The sequence below is a fragment of the Pyxicephalus adspersus genome, chromosome 5 (genome assembly GCF_032062135.1).
Source record: "Pyxicephalus adspersus chromosome 5, UCB_Pads_2.0, whole genome shotgun sequence".
Taxonomy (NCBI): Eukaryota; Metazoa; Chordata; class Amphibia; order Anura; family Pyxicephalidae; genus Pyxicephalus; species Pyxicephalus adspersus.
This window is the reverse complement of record NC_092862.1, coordinates 17,698,310-17,711,149: the sequence shown is the minus strand read 5'-3', so window position 1 is coordinate 17,711,149 and position 12,840 is coordinate 17,698,310. Positions and strand designations below refer to the sequence as shown.

At 36.9% G+C, this 12,840-nt stretch overlaps 1 protein-coding gene across 1 annotated transcript in view; it reads left to right on the top strand.

Annotated features, from left to right (window-relative positions):
* Positions 1-12,840, top strand: part of PKHD1L1 (PKHD1 like 1) — a 94,541-nt gene that overhangs the window by 6,971 nt on the left and 74,730 nt on the right. The window contains 10 exon segments of the mRNA XM_072410733.1: positions 1,982-2,126; positions 3,254-3,362; positions 6,601-6,658; positions 7,524-7,617; positions 8,202-8,255; positions 9,356-9,429; positions 9,570-9,612; positions 10,089-10,159; positions 10,247-10,357; positions 11,471-11,560. Coding sequence (XP_072266834.1) covers positions 1,982-2,126; positions 3,254-3,362; positions 6,601-6,658; positions 7,524-7,617; positions 8,202-8,255; positions 9,356-9,429; positions 9,570-9,612; positions 10,089-10,159; positions 10,247-10,357; positions 11,471-11,560 — 849 coding nt within the window.

The following is a 12,840-nucleotide window of genomic DNA, read 5'->3' as shown; positions in this document are numbered from 1 at the left end:
ACTGGCTATAAAGACGCATCAGGTGTATTTATTAAAATACAACATGACAATTGTTTATGATATTTAGTGATTTACCCACCTTAGCTATCTGGAAGATATATTTATTACAACTATTTGATACTATTTAAAAAAAAAAACCTTCCACCTTATAACCAAGTTGGATGATTGCTTAAGTCCTAAAGTCCTTAAAGTCCTTAAAGTCCTAAAGTCCTTAAGGATGATTGCTTTTGTACTGATAGTCTTATATAAACCCCTAATTAGTGTATTTCTAGTTATTATACAGTAGCTGCTCTCAACCAGAGTTCCTCGGTTGTTGATTATTATCTTATATCCTTATAGTTCTTGGTAGAGCCAGTTTCATGACAATAATGATCTTGTGGTGGTTTGAACAGATTTTCTCCCAATGAGCCTGAATTATTAAAGCTCTCCAAGGCTGTAGAGGATACACTTTTATCTGTGAAGCTTCACAAACATTTTCTATTTGCTAGCAGATGTTTAAATCCTGGAGCAGATTTATTTCAGGTTTGCTGGATCACCCAGCTTCACTATAGTGTATCCTCTACAGCCTTGGAGAGCTTTAACAAATCAGGCCCAATGATCTCCAATAATTTGTTTTAGTAGGGATTCCCAGAAACGATATACTAAGGGTTCCCCATGGGCAAAAGGCTGATCTGCAGAAAAAAATGAGAATCTGCAAAAAGATATCTTAAAGAATTGTGTATGTCCTGAAACCACATTCACTGCCCAGAAATTTTGTCTGAAAAGCAAAATAGTAAACCACATATTTAGTTTGTAAAAGAATTTGAATGTTAGTGCAGTGAAGTAGTTTGCATGACAATTCTGCTTCTCTGCTTCTACATTGTTCAGAAACAGCTGAAAAGGTTTTGTCATGTTACAATGTGATATGTAATGCTTCAAAAAGAAAGGTTCTGATCAGTGATTCATACTGAGAAAGGGCTGTAAGAAGCTAAGAACTCCAAATTTTACCCCCAATTTTCAGATTTAACTCACTTTTTTGTACGTAAATTTTGTACATAAAAATTGACATTGTACAGTACCAGGGAATTATTCACTATGGATGATATATATAGATAATTCCTTTTCTTATATTTAAAAGTTTTTGAATTTTATTTTTTCTTAAATGCATCCCAATAAACCCCTTGAATTTGAACCCCAGCTGAAATGTAAATTAAATCCTGACTTTGCACAACATTCTTTACATATTGTATAGAATATTATATGTATTTACATACTAAAACATTAGAAAGCACATTAAAACAAATCCCATTAAGTATAATATGTTTTGTAACTTAAGGCCTCGATAGGAAAGTTGTCTTACAAGATTGGCTTGAAATATCAGTTATATACCATGCAGAGCAGATTGTGGCAGTCAATGTATAAAGCCATCAGTTGTTTCTAGGCTTTTAGAAAGAGACTGAAGTTTGATTTTTATGAAGGAATTATTTCACCGTAGAAGCAACTGGATAGGTCAGGGATGGAATGTTTCATTTTATTTTTTTAAATTCTTCAATATACAAATGATTTATTGTCTATAGTCCAGAAACGGGATATTATAAAATTGTTAAAAAATCCTATTGAATGAAGGATTTATTTTTAGGCCTGCCTTATCATATTGGCATTTACTCTGCAGTCCCTTGCTCTTTCATAAGGGACTATTTGCATACATTTTCCTGGACTATTTCCTGTAATTTTCAGATTTGCATTGTGTATTCTGGTCTTGTCACTCATGTGGCATTCCCTATACTGACCAAATTACTATTAAGAGGTTCAGAGATTTAATTAAACAATAATTTTCACAGGGAGTAATAACTAAAATCAACAAAGATGACACACTTTCAGATTAATTTAAGCTCCATAAATGAATATTTTCAAATGAACTGTCCTGTTGGGTATTGGTTTTGCTCACAAAATGGCCACTTCAGCTGTTTATTTGTGACAATTTGGGGCTTCTCTTTTCTAGGCTTTGCAGAGGCCAACCAGTTCAATTACGGAGATGGAAAAGACAACCTGGGGAACAGCGTCCAGCTTGTGTCTGCCACCCGTTCAATCCCCTGTGATGTGGAGAAGGACGCAAGCCACTCAACACAAATAACTTGCTACACCAGGTATGTTATTCCTAATGTGCACTACAAACAATAAACATAAAAGAATGCAACAGGCCTACAAATTTCCAGAAAACCTAGATACAAAATGATGTAAAACCATTTAGGTTACATTTGCTCTCATTCTTCTGATAGTAAACCATCTGTGTATATGTCGTAATACTTGATTTCACCAGCAGTTGGCACTGTAGGGAATGTTTATATTTGCAACTTCTGGTACCAGCAAACCCCAGAAAGGAAAAGGCCAATCACTGGTACATGCAGAAAAAATGCTTTCATTGCCAAGGTCTTGGCAGAGCAGCTACTTCTGCACACATACTAGACTATCGTTGATTAAAGTTAAAAATTGTGTTTTCAGTTTAGTAAATTAGTTAAGCTGCGTACACACTTCCAATTTTTGTCGTTGGAAAGGATCTTTCACGATCCTTTCCAACGACAAGGGAGTGCACGATGCATGAACGGTGCTGTACATACAGCACCGTTCATGCTCTATGGAGAGGGGAGGGGGAGAGCGACGGAGCGGCACCCTGCTGCGCGCTCTCCCCTTCCCTTTCATTAGGATCGGCTGTCGTCCATCGTCCGTGGATCCGGCAGGTCGGTCGTCCGGACGATGGACGACACCGACTGTACACACGGCAGATTTTCGCCCGATAATTGGCCGATGCCGATTATCGGGTGATAAAAATCTGACGTGTGTACGCAGCTTTAGTCTACAGATTTGCATAGAAATGAAATAATTTATTTCAGGAAAAAACAACCAAAAAAATGTTTTGTTTATCCTAAAAAATGGCCTATACTTTACGTTGTTATCCTAAGTAATAACAAAGATTATAGGGGCGTAGGCCCTTTTCACATCCATGGTGGAAAATACCACAACGGGCCACAATGAATGCTGCTCTGACTCTCGGGAGCAGCAAACCACACTATAGGTAATCACTTTTGCACGCGGCTCATTCAGTTGAATGGGAGCAGTTAGGACCAAGGTTGAGCCTGCAGCAGAGCACTGGTTCCCTGCAGGTCTGACATGGCTCTTAAAGCAAGAATAAAATGGTAAAATTGTGCTGCTCTATAGGGCATGTACAGGGGGAAGAGCTGAATTTTCTTAAGTGTTTTTACTTTTACGCATACAGGCCGATGCCAGCAGATTACTACATGGTCAGAGTGAGTGTGGACGGAGTACCTGTTGACACCAAAAACATTTGCTCTGGTTCCTTCCAGTCCTGGTGGTGTATGTTCCAGGTATGTAGACAACAATACTGAAGTCACAAATCCTAAAGTAATGTCCACTAATGCACCAAACATGTTGATAGTGATTTTTGATTGTACTTTGACAAATAAACACAAAAATATATAAATCAGAACTATTTCTTTTGGCAGCTCTGCTATCCTTACCATTGCCGATTTTGTAAAGTTTACAAAAACTGTTACAAAAACCTCTTTTCCACCATTCCTGGGGAAGCAGTACCCCCATGCCCCCATCTGGTCTGATTTATTACAGCTCTTTAAGACTGGAGAAGATAGACTATCATGGGAGAACCTGGATGATCAAGCAAACCTTGAATGGATTGAAGACATTTGTCAACTAATAGCTGTGTTTTTTTTTTAGAAATTCATTCCCAGGTTTGTTGGATCTCCCAGGTTTCTTTATGATAGTCTATCTTCACCAGTCTTGGAGAACTTAATAAACCAGGTCCAATGTATACAACAGTAGTTTCCAATTTCCCAGTTCCCACTTACATTTCTGACTTGGTAAAAAAAATACTCCCCCTGCCGCTCTCTCCGCTCCTCCAATGACCTACTAATGACTTCCTCACTCATAACCTCATCACATGCACGGATACAAGACTTCTCTAGAGCTGCCCCAACTCTCTGGAATGGTCTTCCTTGTCCTTTTCGGCTTGCTCCTACTTTCTGCTCATTTAAAAGAGCGCTCAAAACCCATTTTTTCAAACTTGCCAACCCATCTTCTTCTGTCTTTTGAAACCATCACTACTTCCCACCACTAGATATCTCCCATCCTATTGTGTGTGAAATTCCCCCACCTACTAGATTGTAAGCTCTTCGGGGCAGGGTTCTCTCCTCCTGTATCATTGTCTGTATTAGTCTGTCATTTGAAATCCCTATTTAATGTACAGCGCTGCGTAATATGTTGGCGTTATATAAATCCTGTTTATTAATAATAATAATAATAATAATTTCCCCATTTGTACCATTGTGGGGTGATAGTGCAGATGGGGACAATGTTTAGTAAAGCTGCGTACACACTTCCAATTTTTATCATTGGAAATGAACGACGAACGAACGAGGAACGATCGATTGTTCAAAAATCGTTCGTAAAAAAAATAACCAATGGTGCCAACGAACGAGGATAGTCGTTGGAAATGAACGACCGGACCGGCGGATCGGGCGACGATCGTTAACCATCTATCGTGTGTACGGTCTGAGCATGCGCGGTGAACGAACGTTCGCTCACTTCCTGTGGTGCACGTCACTTCCTGTATCGTTCAAACGATCGCATCTATGGTGTGTACAATATCTGCGAACGATCGTGTCGTTATCTGTATGTACAGGATCGGTGCTATACGATCGTTCGCAGATATCGTGCAGGATCGTTCGTCGTTCGTTTACCAACGATAATAATTGGAAGTGTGTACGTAGCTTAGGTTATACCCAAGAGACTTGTAATTTTCAGCGTATGCAGGGAGCCCCTATGGCTACATGTTCACCATGCTCAGCCCCTCTGGGTTTTGATTTAGGAGTAAGAAATGGAGGGATGGGGTCCTCCTCTCACAACATCAGTATATCTTGAGACTCTAGACCCCCAAGGGATGCAAATTTAGCATTCAAGTCAAGAACCCTTTGGTTTACTTTCCTGGAAAAGAGCACATAGTTTGGGCTGATTATTTATTCAATGGATCCCAAAACTTTAAAAAAATTACAAAACCTATATATATATATATATATATATATATATATATATTAATAATTAGTAAAATACCAGTAAAGAATACAACATAAGGAACCAGTGTTTGCTAGTATTGTAACCTAGACATACTTAACATCCATATCATAGGGATCACCAAACCAAAAATAGTTTCCTTATTGTCGATAAAGCTGGAGACATAAAACTCTGTGCACATTGTGATGTTTGAAGTGACCTTTGTAAAGTCAGCCATGCAACATGAAAGACGAGTCTTGTTTATCTCTATATCGTACATTTCCTCATTGTTGTCTTTGCTTTCATCTTTAGAATTTAGAATTGTAAGCTTCACTTTTGTGTTGAATCAGTAGAACAGTGTAGAAGATTGTAGGAGTTCCTTGTTGTGACTCTCCCACAGTGAACAATCCACTGGTTTCTTGTAGCTCTTCTGTGCTTCATTGAACCCTTTTCAGTCCAGTCTGTCATGGAGTTTAACCTCTGTCGCTGTATTAGTTTGCAAGCTAATATGAATGGAGCACACAACATGGTGAATGAGACCCCTTGTAATGACAAGCGATATCTTTAATTATGTACCTCCAAGAAATATAAGAAGCACCAAGGATGAAAAGGTTTCTGCTCCAAACCCTTTTAACAGTGTCAACAACTGCTTCATCGGGCTCAAATGACATATCTAGACCATGGATGCACCCAAAGCCACCTTTCTTATAAGTCCCAGAGTAAAACTTGTCTGGTGGAGCCAGATTTCATTTAAATGAATGTGCAGTAATCTTATTCTTCAGATAGAAAATGGATGAGTAGCTTCACTTGTCCATAAAGCTTTTCATAACATGAACCACCATTTATTGGGGCAGTTAATGGACAAAATTTACTGATAACATGGAAAAGCAAGGGCAGACTCAACGAACAAAATGGTTCAAGGAGTCAGTTCAATATATATATTATCTATTGATTTTTTTTTAAATCAACTGTTTAAATTCAAATAAAACTTCACATCAAACATTAATTACACTTACTGTTCTGACTAGAGTCCTACCTCATCTCCTGGAAATCTGTCCCAAGTGTCAAACACTCACTCCATCAAATAATAATTTTTTGCCAGTTTAAAGTCATGCCCTCTAGGTCCTAGCTTCATTTAAAATACTGCCATCTTGATTCTTATTCACACATTGAAAAGTTTCAGTGACATACTGCTTGCCCTTCTTTTATCAAGGCTGTACAAGTTAGGTTCTTGCAGTCTTTTCTGATATGTTTTATCTCACAGACCTTTTGCTATTTTTGGTTTTCTAGTTAGGATAATAAGGTTAGGATAATAAGTGCTAAACTTCACCTCTGTTCTGATCTCTGCCTGTAAGCTATATTGTAGGTAGGCTGCAAACCCAACTACATTGCTCTTTTTTTTTTTTGCTGGTGTTTTACTATCTAAACTGTGCATTTAGATTTATGTTGTGATTATCCTTTCAAAGTAAGACTACTTCTTATTATTTATTTTTTATTTCCAAGATCAACTGTTAGAAATGTTCTCTTTTTCATTTTCAGACTCACATGTACTATACCCCTGTTATAAATAGCATATCACCTTTGTCTGGAACACCAGGTGTGTATTACAATATTATTATTAGATTTTAGTTTATGAGCTGATATATAATAACTCTGTTGTTTTCAGGGGGATAAGTGTATATAAGAGGAAGCAATTTTTAATATCAATCCTGGCTGCAGTCTCAGTACAGAAACCTAGGCCAATGTTAAACAATAACTAAATACAACCTGCCAGAAATTGGATATGGAAATTGTTGTGCTGTCTCATTTATATATTTACTTTGGAGACTTTAATTACAGGGAACCATACTAGAAGAACATATGTATTAGGTGTCCTAAATCTTGATATGCACATGCTTTTTCTAGGTCTCTGTACCACCAATTAATGGTAAAATTATAGGAAGATGACATACCTGGAACTAGAACCCTTAAATCAAATCAGAAATTGCAACTCATGGATTTAATCAAGACTTCCTTGTGGTGGGCCATAGATGGGCAGATACTCTACTGATATTGCCAAATCCCCCAGTACTTTCCAACATTGACAAAATGCCAAGGCTCCCTTCTTTGGTTTGTCCCTGTTCAGTTCCATTTGTATGAGATATACATGCAATTCTATCACTGCACCCTAATTATTTGTTTCATGGCCTTATCAGGAAGTTTTCTGAATAACGTACACATGAAATAAATCGTTAATTGCTTACCAGAAGCTATTACTAAGTAGATATGTTAGTGTGGAGCCAGTTGTTTCCCCAGTACTCCTTGGCCCCATAATCTTAGCAAAGTATAGTGCAAAAATATGGCATGCACTGTTTGTGTGTAAAGTATATTTTTCAGCTAATAACATTTGAAAATTGTTTATTTCATTATACTCAAATGTATTACCAAGTGTAGGAAAAGACTGGTCTATTTTTCTTCTTCAGGTTCCATGATCACAATTGTTGGCAAAATCTACACCGATGTCTATGGAAGTAATACAGCGTTGAGCTCCAATGGGAAGAATGTCAGAGTGCTAAGGCAAGGATTATGTCTTTTCATTTATTACTCCAAATTCATAAAAAACCTTTATTAAAGGCAAAACTTTTTTTAGTTTTAGAGTGGGGGAAGATTTAGCTCTTCAATTTTCTATTATTGTCAATGTTCCTATTGGAGAGATTAACTTCTCTATTTGTTTTGATGTCTATTGCCACTGTGAATGAAAGTGAGAGAAACCCAAAAATTGAGAGTTGTCTCCAGGACAAAAGAGGCTAAATCTTCCAACAACTGCCTGTTCCGAGAAGTTAGAGAAGAATTTCTTCTGGTTTTCCTTCCATATCTGTAGTTAAGACAGTAAAGGGAAATTTACCCAGTTAAGGCAGAATTAACCTGCTTAGGACACTGAATTATGCCCTAGTGATATATAAAAACAAAAATACACCAAAACCAACTTTAGCTCAGGACAAATTAACCCTCAATGAGAACAGCACCACAACTTTATTGCTCATTATTAATAATATTGGGATCTTTAATTGCTCTGATGACCTCAATTTATTTTTATGTTGGTCTTTTTTCTGTAGTTTACATTCTTTCAATTTTTAATACCACCTTTCATTATTCCACAGGGTTTATGCCGGAGGAATGCCATGTGAGCTACTAGTACCCAACTCTGATACATTGTAAGTACATTGTAGATGTGAAAGATGAAAGCATTTTTATAAATGTGGTGTAAGCTCATTTTAAAATGGTACAATTGTTTTATGATTCAGTTTCGGAGGAACCTTCAATTTATGTTGATTTGGGTGTGAAAGAAAAAGCATTGATCATTATCTATAAGTATGCTTAATACTTTCCTCTGCTATGGTCAGAGGAAGACTGGGAAAAAATCAGTTACAAAAAAGATATGTTGGGCTGGTGGTCAATATTCAGACATTAATCGGAGTGGGACCGGGAGTCAATGACACATGTTGATCACTATGTAGTCACCCGTTCTTCATTGAGACCAGCAAGAAAAATCCTCCCATACCAATCTCTCAGTTTCACTTGTAGCTGTATTCCATGTTACCGGATTCTGAGCACCCCAGTGAAAGTTATTAATAGTAAAAGAAGAAAGGTGTGTCACAAAAAGCATGTTGTTAGAGAACCCTTCACTGTGCCAATCAATCAGTGTTGCACCATGGCAAGAATCTGTCCTGACCATGAAAGTTAGAGTTGGTCCTGTTTTCCCCACTGGTTATTGCAGTCTTGGTTGTTGGAGAAGTAGAGGCAGGAAATGAGCAAATTACCATTTTTGTTTTACATCACAACAAGTGGCCCTATTGGAATATTTCCCATCACCTTCTGTTTTTGTGACATCTTATAATTTTAGATTTTCCTGACGTTTAGTCCCAGTGACTATGGTCACCAGGAAGATGCAGAGAGTGAATAATATAGACAGAAAAATGAATCTGAAATATGGTTCTATCTCCTGGCTGTGGATACCTTTTAAATCTACTTTGTAGTGCTTCTCTGCCAAGAGAGACAAGTATTTGATGTCCTGAGAAACAGGATGCAAAATACTGAAATTCTATCACACTAACACCACCCATGGCCATACAATTTCCTTGGCTGGGCTGTTGATTTAAAAAAGTAGTCACCAAGCAGTTTGCGCTTACCATTTCAGCAAATATTTAGGATATACTTAAAGAGATAAATTATGATTGGTTACTGTTATATAAAAGGTGATAATGCTACAGAGAGTTATTGTACCATAACTCCAGCTTTTTATTTTCTTCTGTAGGTAAGGATTACAACTTGACAGACCATCTGGTGACTATGGCTCAATGATTTGCCATGCTACTGGCACCTATGTTGGTAAGTTTGTTATGTAGAATATGTGAGGTTTTTTTTCCATAGGCAGACTTAACCACTGTTGGAATGTGGAATGTTTAAGAATGGAATGTGAAATGTTTTGAGATCAGCAGACTTAACCAATCTTGTTTTTAATTTTACAGGCCATCACAATATCAGCTTTATTTTGGACAGCAATTATGGACGGTGAGCTACACTCTGTATAACACATACAGTAAAAGTTTTGAAAGTACTACTAAAAACCTTTTGCAGACCAGTTTGCATAATGTCTCACAAACAATAATCTCTTCTGAGTGTTTTTTTATCTTTTTTTTAATCTCAAGGCAGTTGGTCAGCAAAAATACTGACTGTCCAGTTTATATATAAAATATAATAATAAAAATATGGCAAGACAATCAGCCAAATAGTCTTTGTTGCAAATGAATGCTCTACAAATGTGTCTCCTGTATGTGTGCAATGTATTAGTTGCCTTGACACATGCCAAATGCCAGATTGGCTGTTAACCATGCTTCTCACATAACAACCAATTTGCCAAATGACCGGTCTATTAATCAGAACTGGTAGTCCAATATAAACTGATATTATCCACACCATTTATGGAACATCTAACACAACTTTTGTCAAATTTATGTGGCTCTTAAAAACATTTTTTTGCATTGCAGGAGTTTACCAAGCCTATCTACATACTTTGTGTCTTCTCTCAATAAAATTGCCATGTTTCAGACCTACGCAGGTAACAAAAATATTACTTTATCTCCATTTTTTACCCTTTTATTGAAAAAGAATACAGAAGTTATATTTCCTTTACTTTGTCACACAGAGGTAACAGAGATTTTCCCTGCTTCCGGAAGTGTGGGAGGGGGAACAGTTATCACGATCACTGGGCGGAACTTTGATGAGACTGACCTTCCAGCCAAGGTCCTTGTAGGAGGTATGTTCCTGGTATTTGTTGTATGTCATGTACGGCGATATTGAAATTCCTTTTGGGCGCAGCACAACTAATCAACGGTGGCCTTTAAATCTTTTGTAATGCATTGTATGCTTACATATTTAAAAATGCATTTTGACAACAATGTACCATTGTACAATTCCAGTTAGCTCAAAGGCATTGAATGTGAAGTTTAAGTCAGCATTGGCCAACAATATAACCCTACAGTGAACATTACTATTAAAAAGTATTAAAACATCCCAACCATGTTGTGTATAAGGGAAACTAAAGTCCCTTTGCTTAGGCTTCCAAGTTAGGTCCCACTCAATTCCACGGCAGCCCTTGCTTAGATACCATACCCAATAGTAAGCAGGACTGTGGACGGTATATGTATTCTGAAATCCCTATTCTATAGTACAGTGCAAAATGTATTCTGAAATCCCTATTCTATAGTACAGTGCATTGGGGCTAGTACAGTGCAATTGGTTTTTCAGGAACCAAGCATGTTGTTAGAGGGCAGGGGAGCAGGCAGTGCATCCAGTTCTCATAAGTATTACAAACTGAAAAGTTAACAGGAGGGGTAAATAGTAGTGGACATTAGCAAGATAAGAAGAATCACAGCAGTGAGAATGGTAAATTTAAGGCCATATAAGACTATAGCATTGTACCATAGGGACGACCATGCTCTCAACTGCTCCTGTTCAACTAAATGGGAGCATTTAGGACTTATTTTATGTAAGCATTTGGTTCTGGCTTTGGTGGCTCGTGGCATGGTCCCTGAAAGCCACTTGTCATTTCTGGCCACGCTATAACTTTTCCTTCTCTGGTGGCAAACCCACACACAACCTCATTTAACAGTACAACAATGCAGTCGTAAGAGGTGGGGGTAGCTAACATTGCAGTTTTCTATTTCAAGACTGAAAGGAGCCTTAGAATTAGTCCTTTATTTGCAGTCACCTGTGCAAACCTAGACATTGTTAAATTTATATAAATTTACCAATTACATAAATTAAAAACTGTAAATTAAAAAAAATCATTGTATCCTACATATATATTGTTACAAAACTCCACTATGAAATAAAGATCTATAACCACTTTATTGTATTCTGGTTGTAGGTCAAGAATGTCGCATTCTCCGACTAACAGACACAACAATCACCTGCATTATGCCGCCAAAGCCGTCAGTACTTCCTTCACTCTTCCCAGGTATGTAAAGTCAATAGCTTTTTTTCTAGCAAACCAAATAGTCAAAAGTTTACTTTGAGAGGTAACATCAGACATAAGTTGTTAGTTTTAGGATTTACAGTCTGCAAATATCTCTGACCTTTCTACATAAAGGACTGGAAGTTTACCTATACTTATAGAACATTTTCAATTGTTTTTACAAAGCACAAAAGAAAAGACAAATAAGATTTCTGCAGAATCTGCAAACATTTTTTTACTATTGTTTATATAGCAAAAACTGTTATGTTATTGCAAGTGGACACTTTGACTAAGCTGAAAGAATGTTAAAGAAAAAGACATATGGGGAGGGTGTGTGATTGGAAAATATGATGATAGTATGCAGAGGAAAGAAGTGCCATGGCAAATTACTGATACACGAGAATGAGATATTGATAGACTACAGACATTGCTGACATAAATAGAAAATCCCCTGATAAGAAAAATTCCATCTTGAAAAATCTCAGCTAAGAATATTTTGAATGTGAGTTGGAAAAATTACATACGCTTCAATTTCCACTGTATGCCAAGAAAGGTCTTTTGAAGTTTTTATACAGTATATACATGAAATAGCAGGTACTCACACCAGTTAGTTGTTTGGTATAATTTACAGAGAAACAATAATATTCCTTAGTCGTTTTAGTTAATTAGTAATTCTCATACTTATGTTTTTATATTTAACTATTCAAGGCGTATTCTTCCTTAAGCCACCAATCCAGAGATGTTTTTCATTTTGGCAGAGCCTGAGTTCTGCACATCTTACCTTTTGGTATCTGTCTCTTCTTCTGGATAGCTAGGGCTTTAATTTTTATATGGATATGTTTATTTAACTTTTTATGTTTTTTTATTAAAGAAAAATAGTAAAATTTTAGAAAAGCATTTCCTGTAGTTTTTTCTTTCAAGAATTGTAAGTAATCTGTGCACACCCATATATTAAACTAGTTTACAAGAGTTTGACTTTTCTGTAACATAGTGAAAGGGATAGGCTTGAAGTCATTGATGGGGCCTGATTTATGAAAACTCTCCAAGGCTGCAGAGGATACTATTTGGTCAGTGAAGCTCGGTGATCCAGCAAACCTGCAATGGATATGGTGGAGGATTTAAAACATTTGCTAGCAATCCATTCGAGGTTTGTTGGATCACCAAGCTTCACTGATGAAAGTGTATCCTCTCCAGCCTTGGAGAGCTTTATTAAATCAGTCCCATTGTGTGTTACAGGAGGAGTGTTAGTAAAAAAAAAAAGTTTCGGTAAATTAAACTTTTTT